The sequence below is a fragment of the Myotis myotis genome, unplaced genomic scaffold (assembly GCF_014108235.1).
Source record: "Myotis myotis isolate mMyoMyo1 unplaced genomic scaffold, mMyoMyo1.p scaffold_m19_p_3, whole genome shotgun sequence".
Classification (NCBI taxonomy): domain Eukaryota; kingdom Metazoa; phylum Chordata; class Mammalia; order Chiroptera; family Vespertilionidae; genus Myotis; species Myotis myotis.
Genome location: NW_023416335.1, coordinates 111,627,320 through 111,646,161, shown reverse-complemented (window position 1 = coordinate 111,646,161; position 18,842 = coordinate 111,627,320). Strand labels below are relative to the sequence as shown.

The window sequence follows — 18,842 nt, the reverse complement described above, 5'->3', positions numbered from 1 at the left end:
ATCACATGATATCTCTCTCTCTCTCTCTCTCTCTCAAAAAAAAAAATTAATTCTAAAGAGAAAAACATCTAATGTGTTCTAATAGGCCAAAGATTCTGATTGGTGATTCTGATTGCCGACAATGTTTTTTATGGGGGCTGGAAGGCAGATGGGTTAATTAATTGACACATTTGCACTGGAAAACTTAAAATCATGTGCATTTTGTTTTAATGATAGTTTTCCATATAGAGTAAACAATTAGTAATGATGGTTGGTTGGTTTGACGGGTGATTGGAAAAGTTGGAGTCTATCCATTTGTAGTAGCCTAACCACTATTCTTTAACAAATTAAGAGATAAGGCTATTGCCAAGTTGCACATTTATCAATCAGATTGCAGATAAGCATGTTTAATGAGAAAAGAGATGATCCCACTCAGGGAATACAAAGAATTTATTACTTTACTCATAGATAATGAGAGTGAATACTGGAAAACTAAACAAAATACATCAATGACTTCTATTGTATAGCTTCACTCAGCTTTCGAATCACTTTCATACTCATCATCTCTCATTCAGCACCTCTGTAAGGCAGGTGGCGGCTGACCCCCACTTTCTGCCATTTCTCCTAGAGGATTCCATTTACACACAAAGTAAAACCAATGTGCTCCCACCAAATGTAAAATTTGTTTGTAGCCCCAGAAACTACTATGAGGTTTGTTAAGCTTTGCTCTTTCTGGCTTTCTCCTAAGGAACATGCCTTACACAAGAGTTCTCTCAAAGCCTTCTGGAGAATTATTAACAGGTCCAAATCTAATATTACTTGTGTGTATTTGAGAAACACTTTCTAAAATGATGAGAATTCAAACAAAATGCAGCTTTATAGACCACACTCAGCACCTCAAACTACTTATGACAGCATTTCCTAGAGAGGACATGTGGACATCCTCAGTGAGAAACTCCAGCCTAATTTCCACACCAGAACCTACCTCTCTTTGAGACTTCAAAGGAGGCTTGGGGAATTTCACCAGATCAATGGCCTGTCCCAAGGAGAACTGGTTACTGCAACAGACACAAACCAACAGTGCTGACTCTCACCATGTCTTGCAGGTTTCTGCCTAGAAATCAAATTGATTTTGTTCCAGAGAAGACATTTTCTTCATTAAAAAATTTAGGAGAACTGTAAGTAGCATTGTCTACTAGGAAAATATGATTGCTTCTTCCAAGATGATACATTTAATTGACTAGTGAGACTGCTTTTCCACTAGTAGCAATCAAAATCCTGTAGACTACTAGAGATTCAAAATCCATTAAGAAAACCAACATTATCCTAAAGTCAAAAGCAAATTAAAATTAGACATGAGCTTAATATGGATTTAACCTACTTTAATTTCCCTGCCTGTTTTCTTTGAGTAATTTCATGTATATGTGTGCTTGGGAATAAATGAATTTTCATAGCTCCTTACACCCAGTGATTATTATCTCTAATGACTAAAGTGCAGTTAATTCTCAATAAATGCTTGCTGAATGAATAACTGACTAACTGAAATACTATTTACTAATTATAAAGAAAAGAACAAAGATGCTTTTATTTCTTGAGAAATTATGACTTCTAGAACAGATGAAGCAAACACTGGTGTTGGGAATGAGACTTAGGCTCATTGAAAGCGATTCAGAGAGCTCATGGACCTTTTTCTGTTCAAACACATGTTTTGTAGATCTAAGCCTTTGAAAAATCATCTGTCTTGTTATTAATTCATTGTCACCCAAATAGCTGTATTTCATTGGAATTTAAAATTATGTAATATTACAAATAGTGGCAATTAGGGGAGAAAGCTCCTCCCTCTGATGTGAGGTCTAAAAACGAAAATTAATTTCTTAATTAACCTCTTTCCCATTCTTTATACCTTATTTTGACATTCAGAAAAGACTGGGGGAAATAACTCAGTCAGAGTAATTTGAAAGCCATGGCCAGTTGGTTGGAGCGTAGTCCCATACACTGAAAGGTGGCGGGTTCAATTCCCAGCCAGGGAACATACCTGGATTGTGGGTTCAATCCCCAGTTGGGGCGCGTATGGGAGGCAACTGATCAATGTTTCTCTTTCACATCTCTCTCTCTCTCTCTCTCTCTCTCTCTCTCTCTCTCTCTCTCTCTAAAAAAACAAACAAGTAATTTGAAAAATAATTCATGAATTTCATGAACAATTAAGATACTTCAATTTAATTCATGAGTATCATAAGCCAAATCCATAAATATTTATTAAGTGCCCAGTGTGTACAAGGCACTGCATTAGAATTAAAAATATCACATTTTATGGCAAAAAAATTAAGGGCAGCTCACTCAGAAGAGCTTGCTCATTTCTCAAATGGGTTTTCCTGATCAGATCTTGGGGGATGGATATGGATTTGGGTTATGGGTTGAAGAGGAGGGGCCGCTCAGGGCAAATAGGTGTGGGTTTTATATACAAACTTCAGAAAACAGTGGGAAGAAGTCCATATTTTGAAAAATTTCCTAATCTTCCTCTTATACTTAGGGCCACTCCTGCTCCAAATAAAAGAGCCTAATTAAGAGACACCTGCTTGCTTCTTTAAGCCTGCCAATAATAATGTTTCAATCCACATAACATCAGTAAGATAAAGGAAATTTAGAAGTTAAAAGAATTAACTTGAACAAGGCATTTATATTTCTTGAGTTTACAAAAATGTTAGGTCATTTTACTGTGCCTTCACAACACCAACGCCTCCTGGAGAGGAATAGCAAGCTTATGTGAGGCCACTGAAGTCCTTTCTCCCCCAAAAGACTGCCCTTTCTTTTTCAGTGTAGCACTTTGCAGGACATGTTCTAGGTGTACAAGATCATCATCACCTTACTCAGTTGTCGGGGTCCCTTACCCTTGCACACCTGTGGCTTTCTTCTGTGCCAAGACCCAAGTATGCTCCTCCATCTAAAGCCAGGTCAGAATTCCCAACTGGCAGGACCTCTACACTTGAATATCATCACAATCTCTCAAGAGCAATCAAAACAACTCTTACCCCACTGCCAGTTCCTTCCCTTACCCGTGGTCGGCAAGCTGCGGCTCGCGAGCCACATGCGGCTCTTTGGCCCCTTGAGTGAGGCTCTTCCACAAAATACCACGTGCAAGCGCACGTACAGTGTGATTGAAACTTCGTGGCCCATGCGCAGAAGTTGGTTTTCAGCCTGGGCGAGTCTATTTTGAAGAAATACTGTTGATATTTGGCTCTGTTGACTAATGAGTTTGCCGACCACTGCCCTAGACTTACCATCTTAGTGGCATTAGCACCCTCCTGGCAGCCAGGCTCAAAAACTACTCCCTTTCCAGCTAACTCTCTTACACTTCGTGTCCTTACAGACCATAAGCCCTGCCAGTGTCTTTCCTTGAACCCTCTTCAGCTGGTCCAGGGTCAAAGTCTCATGCCAGGTTCCCTCCTCTGATTCTGGTTTCTCAGGCTATCTTTCATGATTCTGACAGGCTTATATCATTTCACAACCCATAGCATATATGTCACTGTCCTGCTTAATATCCTCCCTCCTTGTTGCATGCTGTTTAACAAAGTCCTTGACACAGTTCGCAAATGTTAATGTTCAAAAAAAATCACAGCTCTGGCTTTAAATGCATGGCATCCTCCTCCCTCCACCCCTGGAACTTCCAATGTGATAGTTACAGACAGGCACTAGGAATGTGCTCTTTTTATGAGCATCCTCCTTGATTTTGATGCCTGGACTCTACTCTGGCAAATACTGCCTCAGAACGTATTCATGGCCCTTTCATTTTGTCTGTATGCACTTCTGCAGACTCCCATCCTCTCCATCCCATACTTTCTATCTTCCAACACATTGGACCACTTGCTGACTCCTGATGAGTTGACTTCTGAGCATCTGTTTCTGTGATCCTGCTTAATTTAACCCTCCACTGAAAAGCTGCTCTCCTTTTGTTCCACTTATGAAAATCATCCAGCTTTGTTCAGACACTTCTTAATTTCACAGGCCAAGTTTGAGGACTTCTTCCTTTGTTTCTTATCTGTTCTGTAATAGCACTTGTTTCATTCATTCCTTGTTTCAAAATAGAGCTGTTTGTTCTAATTGTAAGCTTCTTTAGAGAAAGAGCTAAGTCTTAGTTATTTGTAGCTCCCACGCATTGACCAGCAGCTCCCAAACATCAAAAATAGATAAGATCTTTTGTTTGATTCTTAGGCAATTTCACATGTTTTGCTTTAACATCTTCTCTGGCTCAAAAGGATATTTTGGACTCTTAAAAATTCCCGATTTCTTCTGATCCTAACAAATCTCTTTTCCTCATTCTGCAGAAAAACTTCCCTCTGATTCTTTCTGAATCAGACTATCCTATTATATTTAGTTCTAAATTCTCAATTTCTTATTTAAAAAAATAGTACCATATAAAAGAGATGAAAAATGTGTGAACTTACCGTTCAAGATTATCTAGACAAATATAGTTTACACAGTAATCTATCTTAGTTGGAATATAAAATAAATAGAAGGCATGGGCCTTAACCTCAGAAAGCTTATAGTTGAATAAACATAATATCACATATATGAACCAAATAGGATTACAAAACAGTGAATTGTCAAAGTGTACTCTTCGTACTAAAACAGAGGAAATTAATCAAAGTAGATATTGAAGCCAGGTTGGGAATGTGTTGGAAAAGGGCTGAGAGGAAATTCCAAACAGGAACTGGTTGAGCAAAATGTCACATGTCTGCAAGTGATGGAAAACATACTAATTTGGCTGACTCACACAGGCTGGTTGTATAGCAAGTTATCAGGTTGGTTAAAAAAATTGAATCATATTCTCTATTATGTCAAGTGGGATGATGAAACTTTTGAGAAGTAATAATCATGTCATTTATTTCCAATGTAATTGCTTTGGATTTTCACTGTCACCAATAGGGATCTGTCTAGCAATATGATAACAGAGCTACCAACCCACATTTTTAAAGACCTGAAGCTTCTACAAAAACTGTAAGTTCTTCTTGCCACCGCCATCAGATTTAAATGGCAACATCTTAAGCTACCAAAATAATAACATCCTGATGCTTCCTTCCTTCTTCCCTCTAATGGAACAAAAGGAACCTGTCGTCCAACCCTCTCTTGTATCTCCACAAGAACCAGTTTGAAAGTCTTGAACAACTTCAGTCTCTGTAAGTGAAATATGACAGTGTGCTGATTATATTTTAGTGGATGTACTTCACTTAGAAACATATCTAATTCCTATGGGAAATCTCATCCTACAGTTTTCATAGAGAATTAAATTTGCAATTGTTTTGTTATTAAACCTTTGGTGAAGAACAAATTTTGGAAGACTTGCTGCTGCTTCCCTATCCCCTTTCCTACAGCAATCAACATACCATCAGTCTACAGAGCATACTTTTTACTTTTTAATCAGTGCAGGGAAAAATTATGCAGCAAAGATGAACATTCAGACAATTAATTTTGTTTAGTGTTTTAAATTTTCAAACATATTAAACTGCAAGTAGTGTCAAGAACTCTGCCAGTTTTTACACAGAGTGTATACCGTGTTACCCAATCTCAGCCTAAAGCCTTTCTTCATACAATTCTAAAGACCAATACTTACCATAACACATACTGAATTCTGAAAGGCAAAATATCAAGTTACCACACCATGCCTTTCTGAAAAGTCAAGTTGTAACTATTTACTCCAAACTTTTCTTTTTATATTTCTTTTCTTTCTTTATTATCTTATTAATTTTGTTATAACAATTTATTTACATATTTATTTCATATTTATTGGCCACCAACTTATTTATAGCACTTGCTGTCTTAGGAGCTCAGGATATAGTGGCTTCTGCTCATTTAGAAACTATAGGTTACTATTCAAATAATCACACAATCCATGCAAAGCTAAAACTGTGATAAGTCTAGGAGAAATCTAGAGAGCAAAAGAAAGGAAAGGGGAAAGTCCTTTTAAAGGACTCGAGTGTTTCCTGCAAGAGGGGCCCTGAGAAGACTCAGTAGCACTGTTACTCTTCTAAGCCTTGTTCCTGATCACCAAAGGGCAAGATAGTTCCATTGTGAAGGACTCAATGTGCAACGGAAAACTCAGGGCCATGTTGAGAAATCCTTACTCAGATTAATCAAAAAGAAATGGAAGGAGAATCAAACACCTTTCACAATAAATTTTAAAAGTGAAAGGCTTCTCTCATTTTAGATTGTCCTCTCTCCAGCAATTGTTCCTGAGAACAGGCATACTCCCTTAACTCATGCCATCACAAAAAGGTCTTCAAAGAACCCATATTTGAAGAAGCATCTGGAATGAGGAGAAGAAGGGTTATCATTGTCGCCCCCTGAAGACATCTTCTGGGGTTGGAGGAATTAAAGGATTATGCTTCCCATGGTTGTCATAGGGAACAATTGTCCTGAGTTGGAGCTCCTCTTATGGCTTCCCTGGTTTCCCTCATAAATACACATAGGCCAGAAAAAAAATGACTGTATTTAAATTTAGATTCCCACAAATGCACTTCGTGATGTCCTCTGGTTGGACATAGCAGTTCCTGTGGCAACCCTCTAACTCACATGCATGGTTTCTAAAATCGAATAGCCGAGCCCATTTCATAATGGTGCAAATCACCACTGCCGTTTTTCAACCAAAGAAATAAATGACAGTGTTGTACTAGAATGTAATTTTGCATAGGAAATGACAAAGTAAACTGTGTACAGGAGGCATAAGGAGAAATGGCAATTTTCTAAGATAGCTCACTATGAAATGCTCATCCTACTTTGAATTGGAAACATAGGCTTTTGAAAGGTGACATTAAGGAAGGACAAAGAATGCAATTACTAAAAAGTGAAATACTAAAAACATGAAACCTGTGTGCCTGTTTTCCAGAGACCTGGAAAGGATAGAGATTCCAAATATAAACACACGCATGTTTCAGCCCATGAGGAATCTTTCTCACATGTATGTATGTATGAAAGAACGGAGAAGACCGCATGGTGGAATGTCACAGATGTTCTAGTGCAAACTGTCTCGTGTGTCACTGCAATGTGTTTTGGTGCAAGAAAAGTCTTTTTATTGAGAACTTTTTAATTTTGTCACCTTTGGTCCCTGTTCAAATAGAATTCAATATTATGATGTGCCGACATGAATGACACTTCTCTCTGGAAACATGCTGTTTATCCAATTGAGGCCCAATAAGAGATCAGGGTACCAGAGTGCCACACATTACACGAGATGAAGTCAATGGCTCACTGGTACTCAGGAGACCTGGGAACATTAATTCACCTCTCATGAGTGAGCAGTCGGCTGCTCTAAGATTTGAGCCCTTAGGAAGAAAGGTGCTTATATAAATTCCAGGTGTTGTTACTGTTACTAAGTGCACTTCAAAATGGAGGTAATTAATCTTTATAGTAGTTTTTGATAACTCACTTGAATATATTTGACTAAAGTGCACTGTGTACGTTGTGTTAATATATGTGTTTATGACATGATTATTTCTTTATCAACTGTGTAATCTCTGTGTTCATGATTTCAAAAATTAACCATTGTTATTCACAACAATAGGGAGAATTCGAAGTAAGCTTACAAGTTGGGTGCAGCAAGTGGATGAAATGGTTGGTGTGAAGGTGCTCTTGTGGGAAAACATTTTGTTTGTGTCCGTGCTATAGGTGTAATTACTAAAGGATGATTGTTTAATGCATATTTGCATGATTTTCATAATTTCTCTTTCTGTGGCACCAGTAGATATTTAAGGAGGCTCTCATTTCCTTGTTGCAGGCAGAATGTGAGGTCTTAAAATAGAGAAATTCAATCATTTTAGAACTTGATAGAGAACCTTAGGTTGAGGTCAAAAGGACCCAACAACTAACAGAAAATGTGTTAACTTAGGTCCCTACTAAATGGCCTAGTTCTTTCATCTTCCTTGTTCACACTTATTGAAACACCTTCACCCCATAACCCCATCCCTTCCACTTGTCATTCAATGCCAAAGTCACAGTGGGAAGAGAGGTTGAACTACTGAGATACCCTAGCTGGCTCTATCTGAAGACAGTGGGCATAATTCCTAAAGAACCAAGGGTTCAATGCATGCCAGGGATTCCAGGAAAGAAGGGGAAAACAAGAGTTATATATCAGGTTCCTTTAAGTGCACAGTAGATGATATGGGGAAGCTAGACTGTAAGCTGCTCAGAGCAGGTATTGCCTCCGATTTTTCTACCTAACATCCCAGCACTAAATTATGCATCATACATTAGCTCATCTAAAAAGTGTTTGCTGAGTACTTCCCATGTGCCAGGCGCTGTTCTAGATCTGAGCACGCAGGATGACCAGGAGAAACCAGTGTCTGCCCCATGGAGCTTTCATGGAGCTTTTAGAACCAGAACGTAAACATGTAAACAAACAAATCTATAATAATAAAAGCATAATATACTAATTAGACCAGACAGCCAAACGACCTTCCAGATGAAGCCAGCGCTGCGAGGGCTGAGCCCCTTGCACGAATTTCATGCAGTGGGCCTCTAGTAGTTAATAAATGCTATGAAGACAAGTACAACAAGATGAAGGGATAGAGGACGTTGATAGCCCACAGAGAAGTCAAAGAATGTGATAGCCTTGTGGACCTTAATGAAGGGAGGGAGCAGCCCTGACATCTGAGGGAAGAGGGAAGAACCTTCCCGGCAGAGGGAAAAGAAAAAGCATCATACTGAGAAGGGGGTGAGCTGACTTGCCTGAGGATTAGAAGAAGGCCAGTGTGTCTGGGTGGAGTGAGACAGGAAGCCAAGGAGGTAAGGAGGACCTGGGTAACCAGGGGTTCCATCATAGGAGGCCTTGAAGCTGTGGCAAAGTCAAGCTTTGTTTAACTTTCTGGTCTACCAACTGGATGGGGAGGAAAATGAAAAGATTTGGAAGAAAAGAGATGAATTAAAAGAGGTGGTAAAAAACACAAAAATAGAATGAGTTTTATGGGCAAAAATCCTGGACACACAGGTTTGGGGAATGGCAATAAGCCAGATAACCTCCCCAATTCAAATGCTTGACCACACACATGGATCATAAATAGATTGGTCACAAACAAACCTATGTTTTCCTCTAGAAATTAAGTCTTTCTAATCCATAGGAAGAAATCTGTGTTTTAGGCAGCTGCTTTTCCTCCTAGCTCCAGTGAGAATGAGTTTTCCTGGTCTCAGAGACCCTCCCTTCCTGCCAAGGATAAGAAGGCTAGTTTACATGAGTATACTTAAAACTAAGTACAAGACAGGAATGTTTTTATGAGCTACTGTAGGTCCTTTGCACCCAAGCCCCTGAATTTTTGCTCAAGATCAACTTGACAACCTACATTTTATAACACCCTAGATAATAATCCAATGTGATGGAGTCTTCACATTCTCATGTCCTCCCCTGACTCACCTCAGACAAGCCACGGAATTTCTATTTTTGTAGGTTCATTTTTAAAAGAAGCACCCTGCCTAGAGTAACATCTATTCCATGAAGAACTCTTAAATTACATGATCTCTATTAAACAAAAACAAACAGACCTAGTGAAGTTGCATACCTGATGGGACTGCAGCTGTGGTTTCTGTGTCATTGCTGTAAAGTGACTCTGTTTTTTCCTTTGACTTTAGTTATTTCAAAAACTTTCGATACTGCTCCTATGCTCCCCATGTCCGAATATGTATGCCCTTGACTGACGGCATTTCTTCATTTGAGGACCTCTTGGCTAACAATATCCTCAGAATATGTGTCTGGGTTATAGCTTTCATAACCTGCTTTGGAAATCTTTTTGTCATTGGCATGAGATCTTTCATTAAAGCTGAAAACACGACTCACGCTATGTCCATCAAAATCCTTTGTTGTAAGTATGTTTCCTCTCACATAGATCTAGGATATCTTCTGTGAGCTGTAAACTAGATATATACTGGCCTTCAACCAATGGCATTTAATTTAAATTATACCTGTCAGGCAATTTTTTAAAAGTATGAAGGTACTGTTATCTTTGGCTGCTCTGTTCTTATATGAGTTTTCAGGAAACTAGTACCCATTCCTGGGAGTTATGTCTTGGAAATAGGGCAAGAGAGAGCTGAAGAATCAAGGGATGAATTCTGGAGGACAGGTTGTGAGTTATAAAACTAAATTTTGTTTAACCCTCAATTACAATAACACCCATTCTACTCAAGCCCAGAAAATTATTCTTTTTATTAACTATGTAAGTAATATTTGTTTACTATTTAAAAACTAGCATCTCCAATTTCCCTGCCACCTTTTAAAAAAATTATAAAACTAAGACATAGCATGGTACTTAGAAATAATATACCTTTTGAAGTCCAGGCTTGTAGGTATTGTTGTAGGTGTTTATATTAGTTCATTTAATAAAAGATGAAAGAAGTAGACCTAATTAGAAAACGAAAACAAAAATTCTGGGAACTACCAATGTACCCTTATCCATTCCTTAACAGGTGCAGACTGCCTGATGGGTGTTTATTTGTTCTTCATTGGCTTTTCTGACCTAAAATACCGTGGGCAGTATCAGAAGTATGCATTGCTGTGGATGGAAAGTTTACAGTGCCGCCTCATGGGTGTCCTGGCCATGCTGTCCACTGAAGTCTCTGTCCTGTTGCTGACATATTTGACTTTGGAGAAGTTCCTGGCTATTGTCTTTCCCTTCAGTAACATTCACCCTGGAAAACGGCACACTTCACTCATCCTCATTGGCATCTGGATTGTGGGATTTTTAATAGCTGTGATTCCATTTTGGAATGATGATTATTTTGGAAACTTTTATGGAAAAAATGGTGTATGTTTCCCACTTTATGAGGACCAAACTGAAGATATTGGAAGCAAAGGGTATTCTCTTGGAATTTTCCTAGGTAAATTATATTTTTCATTTTTTTGACAAATATAATCTTGTTAGAAATACCACAAAGTTCAGCATATTTACTCATTTCAGAAAGTAAGTCCCTTTTTAAAAATAAAGCTCTTACTGTTTATTTACAGAAATTTTAGCATGAAAATCCATACTGTCAGGATCTCTAGATGTTTTTTTTTATTATCTGCCAGAACTGTGAGCTGGAGGAATTCTAGGTCACTTAAGTTGTCCTCTCACCCAACCACATTACTTGAATTCATTTTGTTTTACAGTTTATATGTGAGTTAAATAATAATAACTCACTTACAGGAGATTATATGAGTGGAAATTGCAGAAAGGTTCGTTGCCTTTGGGAAATGCTGCTCAAAAGTTAACAACATAAGGATACTTCATAAAACTCGTCCTTTTTCAGTTTTCTCGGTCTTCCCCCCTTTTCTTAAAAAAGAAAAGAAGGCCATATATTCTCTGTTACAAATGAAAGAGAAGCTGGGTCCTTTGAGGTTAAAAACGTTTTTATCATTTAATAGATATCTCAATTGCTTTAAACTAAAGTCATTCCCAAGTCCTCTCTTTAGGGGAGTATGATAATTTCCATTTCCTCTTCTCATCTTTTTCTCCCATCCAGTTGGTCAATAAGCCCTATTGTCCTCTCATTTCACAAATATTTTTTATCAGAATATGCCTCTGCTTTCTTTTCTTCCAGTCTCTCAATCCACTGCTACCACCTTCCTTTAAAAACCTTATCACCTGAACCCTGAATTATGTTAGCCCTGCCTAGTCTTTTGTCCTCTGGGCCCTTCTCTCCTATTCATGTGGCACATACCACTGTTCTCCCTCCCTGAGGACTGAAAGAACTGTGTGTGCCTCTGCTCAGAGATTTTCAATGAAACCTTGCTACTACCAAGGTCAAGTTTAAATTAGCACTTAGAGCCCACCACAAAGTGGCCCTAGCCACTGTCCCCAGGTCTTCTCCATCTACTCCTTGTCTTCTTCCTCTGAAAAGTGAAACACCTTGTTTGCACCATTTTAATAATACTCCTCACATACTACCTTGTTTTATAGCTATTTTTCGTGGCTATAGGATATTGTAAGATGTTTCTAGCATAGGTGCACTTCATAGAGAGCTACACACACATGCGCGCACACACACACACACACACACACACACACAGTATGTTATGTTGCCTTGCATCACATTATGTTACATTCATTGATCCGACATGAATTTATGAAGCAATTTTGGGTACTGGAGATACAACAGATTGGTTCTCACAGGCCTGCAGCCAGAAAGGAGAATGAAGACAAGTAAATACATCCTACGTCACAAGCTGACAAATGCATGAAGGAGGAATACAGCATGTTCTAGGAGCCCCAGATCTGGGTACCAGGGGAGGATTCCCAGTGGAAATGAATCCAAACTGGGGCCCACAGGAGGAGGAGGCATTAGCTAAGTGAAGGCAGAGAAAAGACAGAGGCCTCAGAGGCCTAAAGCCAGGGAATAGGCCCAAATGAAGAGTGAAAAACGTTCAGATTTTATAGTTAAGGTGTGGGTCAGCTAAAAGGATTTTAGTACCTGTGATATATTCTGTATTGATAAAAAGATAGTCTCCTCTCTCTCTCTCTCTCTCTCTCTCTCTCTCTCTCTCTCTCTCTCTCCCTAAACCACTTTTCTGCCTAAAGAATATAAGAACATACAATTTTTTAAATTAATTTTACATTTTAGAATAATTACATTTAGAGAGAAAGAGTTACAAAGATAGCAGTTTCCCTATATCATCACCCAGTTTCTCCTGCTGTTAATATCTCACACTCTTTTGGTGCCTTCAGAACATATAGTTTGATCCTTTTTGTAAGTCTGTTTTCAGAATTTATACTGGAGGGTCATCTTTTCCTTTTTTAATGTATCTTTATTGTTGAAAGTATTACCCCTCCCTCCCATTGGGAGGATCTTCTTTAACAGTTTTTTTTTTTTCCCCAACTTTCTGGCAAGAGGCTTAAAATAAATCAATCGTTAAAAATTATCCTGTATGTATGGCTTCATAATGAGATTCCATAAAAAATGAAAAGTTTTGAATAAAACCAACAGAACAGTTTGAGCGTATAGTACTTTCCCCAGACTTCACCAGTCTTACATACAATCTAAGTCAGATGAACATTTTTAACAGCTTTGATATTACGTGTAAATTTTATGTTTACCATAAGGTATAAGGTGATCCTCCTAGGATATTTTTTAATTAAAATGTTTTCCTTTTTAAAAAATATATGTTTTTATTTCAGAGAGGAAGGGAGAGGGAGAGAAAGAAACATCAATAATGAGAGAGAATCATTGATTGGCTGCCTCCTGCATACCCACACTGGAGATCGAGCCCGCAACCCGGACATGCCCTGACCAGGAATCGAACCGTGACCTCCTATAGCAAGAACATAACAAAGTGACTACAAAGTCAGGCTTACATGATAATCCTCTGAACATATTTAACTCTAAAAGAGTAATTCACATAGTTAAATTTTTAATTTTTTCTTATTCCTTTTTTCCTAAAACAAATCTACAAGGTTTTGAATTTTAGTTTAAGTGACTATAAACAATCTGAAGAAAAAGAAACAAAAATGATATTTTGTTCATGTATTATTTTTAGTTATGCCAAAAAAAAAACCATGAGGAATAATGTTTCTGAGGCTATTATCTTCTTGATATTTCAAGGTTATCTTGTTTATATTTATAAGATAAAGGAATGGAGTCATACTTATTTTTTGAGATGTACATATGATTACAGTAATCCCTTAAGGCTTTGAATTTGCAGAGAACTAGAAATAAAAATAGCTCTTTTCTGCTTTACAAAACTAAAATTGACCTCATGATACCCAAATCTGAATTTCAGAAATCTACAATTCTTCATAAACCGTTTATGTATTTGAAATCTCTTTCTGAACTGGCAAACCTGATTCTTTTCGTTTATTCCAGCTTATAACCTTGAATTCAGGGTTTCAGCTGAGTACCACTAAGCTAATACAAAAGAGTGCTTCTTGTAGGTTCAGGGAAAGAGGCACTGTGTCGGACATCTCAGAAACACAGCATTTCATTGCTGACCTACACTCCTGAGATGTTAAGAGCTGTGCTTTTCCCAACAGGTGTGAACTTGCTGGCTTTTCTCATCATTGTCTTTTCCTATGGTATTATGTTCTATTCCATTCATAAAACGGCCTTGCAGACTTCAGAAGTGAGGAGTCACATTGGAAGAGAGGTGGCAGTTGCAAACCGTTTCTTTTTTATCGTGTTCTCTGATGCCATCTGCTGGATTCCTGTGTTTGTAATTAAAATTCTTTCCCTCTTCAGAGTGGAAATACCAGGTCAGTCTCTTTTCTTATTCCCAATTACACTTTGCCTTCTTATTCCCTTTGTTTGATGAGGTCAGAATACAGTGCTTTACAATTCTCCATAAATTCTCCATAAATACATACAACCTTAATGCAAACAGTCATTATTTCCCTCAGTGCTTTATACTCAGTATTTTACAAGAGAAAGTGGGCAATGGTAAAAAGAAAAAAAAGAAAAGAAAAGAAAGAAAGAAACTGGGCAGTGGTGAGATCTAAACAAGAATAATAAAAAAAAAAAAAAACAGGAGAGAGAAAAACAGTATTAGTGTCTTGCTTCTACCTGAATGGGATAATGGTTCTTAACCAAGAGTACACACGAAAAGTCAAAATATCTATGCCCAGGTTCTTCCCTGGGCTTCTGAATTTTTTCCACAGGGGCTAAGGCCTCTACATGGGTGTCTTGGAGAAGGGCCTCTGTGATTCTGAGGCACACATCCAATTAAAAACCACGATTCTGTGTCATGGTCTTGGCCAAACAGTCATCACACTGGGCTCTCTGGAGCATTAGGTGTTCCATGGAATGTGCCTCATCCCGGAGACCAGGTTTCCCGCTCATTCTCCTACTCAACTAGAGAAAATAACCTCCTCATTGTATTTGAAGCTTATTCTGGGACCTAGAAATCATACCCAACTAGGGGTCACCCAGGGCTTTAGCTCGACTTTCTGAAACAGCTTTGGGATCATATTCAACTCATTGTTTCAGCCTTTTTCAAATCTACATGGGGAGTTTATCCAGGGTAGGGATTGTATCTTAATCATCTTGGCACACTAGTGCCAAACATGGGGTTGACATGTCAGAAGCCCTTGTAAAAGAGTGATGACTATACAAGTAACAACTTATGTCCTTCTGGGTTGTGCACAAAGTCCTGAGAGACCTTGTCAAATGCAAAAAACGACACATGGCATCCACAGAATCCCCTCAACCAACAGTTTAGTCTCCCAGCAGGACTCTAGCCACAGAACATGTAGAAGTGAAGATCAGGACTGACTACTTGGGAACCTTTGCTGGGTGGCAAGAGCAAAAGTCATAAGAATATGTGAGATTACTCGGGAGTCAGTTGTGTGCAGAAAGCAGAGTTAACTATTTACTGGTGACAGTTGTGGACTTTGATGAAGAGTCTCAGTGTACCACAACTTCCCAAATATTTCAATTGTTCTGTCCTAACATTTCAAATTCAATAGGACTGTAATGTCCTTTGGCCTCCATTGCTCATGGAATAAAATCCCAATGCTGGGATTAGCATGAAGATTTTTCTTCCTCCTGCCCCACCTTCCTATATTCTGTGACACAGGCCCATTAAAATTATTGGACATTTTTTCTAAACTTTTATGTCTTGCTTTTGTTGAAGCTGTTCCCTCCACCTGGATTATACTTTCCATCTGTAAGACTATAGCCTACGAATCACCCTTTTTATCCTCCAAGGTTTAAGCCAATACTCTCTCTTCCATTGTACCATTTCAGACCTCTCCTAACCCACTGGCATCCAACTCCACTGCTGAACTATTCATTCAGTTATGTTTGCAATTAATTTATTAACTTCAGATTGTTTCATATCAGCATTATTTTTAATATATCCATGAGTAAGGACCATGTCTTACTTATCTTATCACAATATTTCCACTATATTAAAATATAGTATTTTTTAACTAATGCTTGATCAACTAAAAATTCTCAGCTAGTTCCCAGTTTCTCCTCACAAAGAACTTTTTGTGGCATCTTTCCCTAGTATAGTCTACTAGCATTTGTAAGGCTTCTCACAAAAGGAATTTATGAAGTTTGGATATGTACTGGTTTTTGTTCTTCAAATTGTCAGACTCCCTTCAGAAAAGGATAGCTGGAATATGGGGCAATAAGGCCTCCAAGACTGGAGTTAAGACCAAAGTCCAATCTGACCTTGGACCAGAAGTTTCCCGAACATTGATTAAGAATTATTCTCACTTTCTTATTTTTCTATAAAGAAAGGCAATAAAAGAAAGAAAAATAGGTTATATATGAACTTATAGTTTATGAAGTATTTTTACATGTTAGATCCTCCAATTTATGGCTCCTACACCCTTCCAATAAAGAGATTTTCAGTATAGTGAGAGAAAACTTAAGTGAATGAGGTAGCCTGCTCAAAAGCAGCATGGACTACAAAATTTTATGAACACACTATGAAAAACGTCTGTTTTTCACACTTTGTTTCCTTATCCAGGCACAATCACTTCCTGGGTAGTCATTTTTTTCCTGCCAGTGAACAGCGCCTTGAACCCCATCCTTTACACACTCACAACCAGCTTCTTCAAGGACAAGTTGAAACAGCTGCTACACAGGCATCGGAGAAAATCAATTTTCCAAACTAAAAAAAAAAGTTTATCTACATCCATTGTATGGACAGATGACTCCTCTTCCCTTAAACTTGGGGTTTTGAACAAAATAACTTTTGGGGACAGTATAACAAAACCAATGTCCTAGTAATGGTTGGGGATCACTGAACTTTCAATGGACTACCTATTAAAAAGTGCTGCATTTGGAAGATGACTCTGCAATGCTTTTCATCTTTACCAACAGCAAACCTTCCTGCATGGAGAACACAGCAGAATGACTTGTGGTGCTGTGGTCCAATGGCAGCCATGTTATTTACCAGCTGTGGTAAGAATTGTACCTAAGGTTTCCACTCACCCTTACATTCCTGAAGTGAGAAATGAATCCATATACAGAAGACATATCAATTGGTCTCCACCTAGTCAATACTACCAAGCTACCGGTTAATGCCCACATGTTGGCACTGCATGGTCTGCTTTCAAATTAAGTCGTACTATCCATAAAATAAAGACATTGGCACATCTAATTCCAGTGTGGCCAGAGTAACATAAGCCTACCATCTCTTTCATTGCTTCTTCAGTGAAATCATTCGCATCCCACTGAATTGATAGCAAAGGATTTCTGAGATGGTCACCCACCTCAAGTCCTGCCCTATGCCGGTCAGTGGAGTAACACCTTTGAAAAAAACACCTTCATATAAAGTTACCATGTGGAACTTTGACCAGAGAGGCACACCGACACAGCCTAGCACCTTTCACCATCTTGGCTTTTATTTCATGTCAGAAGTGCTGAGATCTCAAACAAGGCATTTTTCTTAAGGTTGCCCAGGCTACAAAGGAAAATTGGGTACTCCAACCACCCAAAACTATATTTTAATATTGTTTAAGTATACTTTCTTTACAGAAGTATCTCTATTGCTAGCAAGTTCTGACTTCATGCACAGATATCGAGGTATGAAAGGAGATTTGAGAATAATGGTTTGATAGGACCATTTGCTAATTCAGGTAAATTCCCATAAGTTTTAATAAAAAAAGCCAGTAATTTTGGATTTGTGTTTTGAAAATGAAAAGTACTTGTGAAGGCCTGAATATGTTTTTATACTGAAAGTTTGTATGTGAAAAAAATCAGGTAAATAAAATTGTATTTCTCATTTGTCCATATATTATTTTAAATTTAACAAAGACCATGCAGATGGTTTATTGACTGTTACCCATGTTTCTCTTGATAGAGAATAGAGTTAGGAGACAGCATTTCAGAAATAAGACACAACATTTTTCTTTCTCTTCCTCCTTTTTACAAAGCATGTGGCAATAACTTAATTTCTTCCCTGTTCAATTTATTCTGAGTTCCTTTCATGAGATGAAATGTAAATAGCTGACTGAGAACACCATTATTTTATATTAAACTAGAGGCCCGGTGCACGAATTCATGCACCAGTGGGAACCCTTAGCCAGGCCTGCGGGATTGGGCCAAAACCGGCTCTCCGACATCCCCCGAGGGGTCCCAGATTGTGAGAGGGTGCGGGCCAGGCTGAGGAACCCCACTGGTGCACGATCAGGGCCAAGGAGGGATGCAGGAGGTTGGCCAGCCGGAGAGGGACTGCAGGAGGGCTCCTGTCTAGCTCAGTCCCGATCAGCCGGACCCCAGCAGCAAGTTAACCTACTGGTCAGAGCATCTGCCCCTGGTGGTCAGTGCATGTCATAGCAACTGGTTGACCAGTTGACTGTCTACCCCCTAGTGGTCAGTGCACATCATAGCAAGCGGTTGAGTGGCCTTAGTGTATCATTAGCATATTACACTTTGATTGGTTGAATAGACGACCGGACACTTAGCATACTAGGCTTTTATTATATAGGATGGGATGCCTTTCATTCAGTAGCATCCAGGAAAGGAAGAATCTTAGAGTTGTGTCACAGCAGTCCTGGTAATTTACCTGTTACTACTTAATATTGCCTAAAGCCATCATGTGAATTCCCTTATTTGGATCAAGATATTTCTTACAACACTAACATCTTCTCCTTAGGATGCTACAAATAATGTTACCACCTGTGGTTTCAAACTTAATGTGTCCATGATCCCTTCTCATTAAAAAATAATGTCTAGGATTAGTCACTCCCCAATGTATTTTCTCTATTCATAGACACTTTATTAAATGCTCTTTGCCAATCCTTGATCATCATAAGATTTATTTCCTATTACATATCCCCCAAAACAGGGTGCATAAATAAGAAATAGACCCCAGACATAGAGTATTTCAATCTTAGAACAAATGAGTGCCTCCATTTTTGAAGAGTACCAAGCACATGATCCAAGACTTAGACACATTGTCT

At 38.5% G+C, this 18,842-nt stretch overlaps 1 protein-coding gene across 1 annotated transcript in view; it reads left to right on the top strand.

The window, feature by feature from the left end:
• RXFP2 (relaxin family peptide receptor 2) overlaps nucleotides 1–16,662 on the top strand; it is a 41,056-nt gene extending 24,394 nt beyond the window's left edge. Inside the window, exons 11-18 of the mRNA XM_036298947.1 lie at nucleotides 1,086–1,157; nucleotides 4,903–4,974; nucleotides 5,082–5,153; nucleotides 6,860–6,931; nucleotides 9,592–9,821; nucleotides 10,423–10,833; nucleotides 13,962–14,180; nucleotides 16,403–16,662. Coding sequence (XP_036154840.1) covers nucleotides 1,086–1,157; nucleotides 4,903–4,974; nucleotides 5,082–5,153; nucleotides 6,860–6,931; nucleotides 9,592–9,821; nucleotides 10,423–10,833; nucleotides 13,962–14,180; nucleotides 16,403–16,662 — 1,408 coding nt within the window. The remainder of the gene's footprint in view (nucleotides 1–1,085; nucleotides 1,158–4,902; nucleotides 4,975–5,081; nucleotides 5,154–6,859; nucleotides 6,932–9,591; nucleotides 9,822–10,422; nucleotides 10,834–13,961; nucleotides 14,181–16,402) is intronic.
• Nucleotides 16,663–18,842: the final 2,180 nt, after the last annotated feature.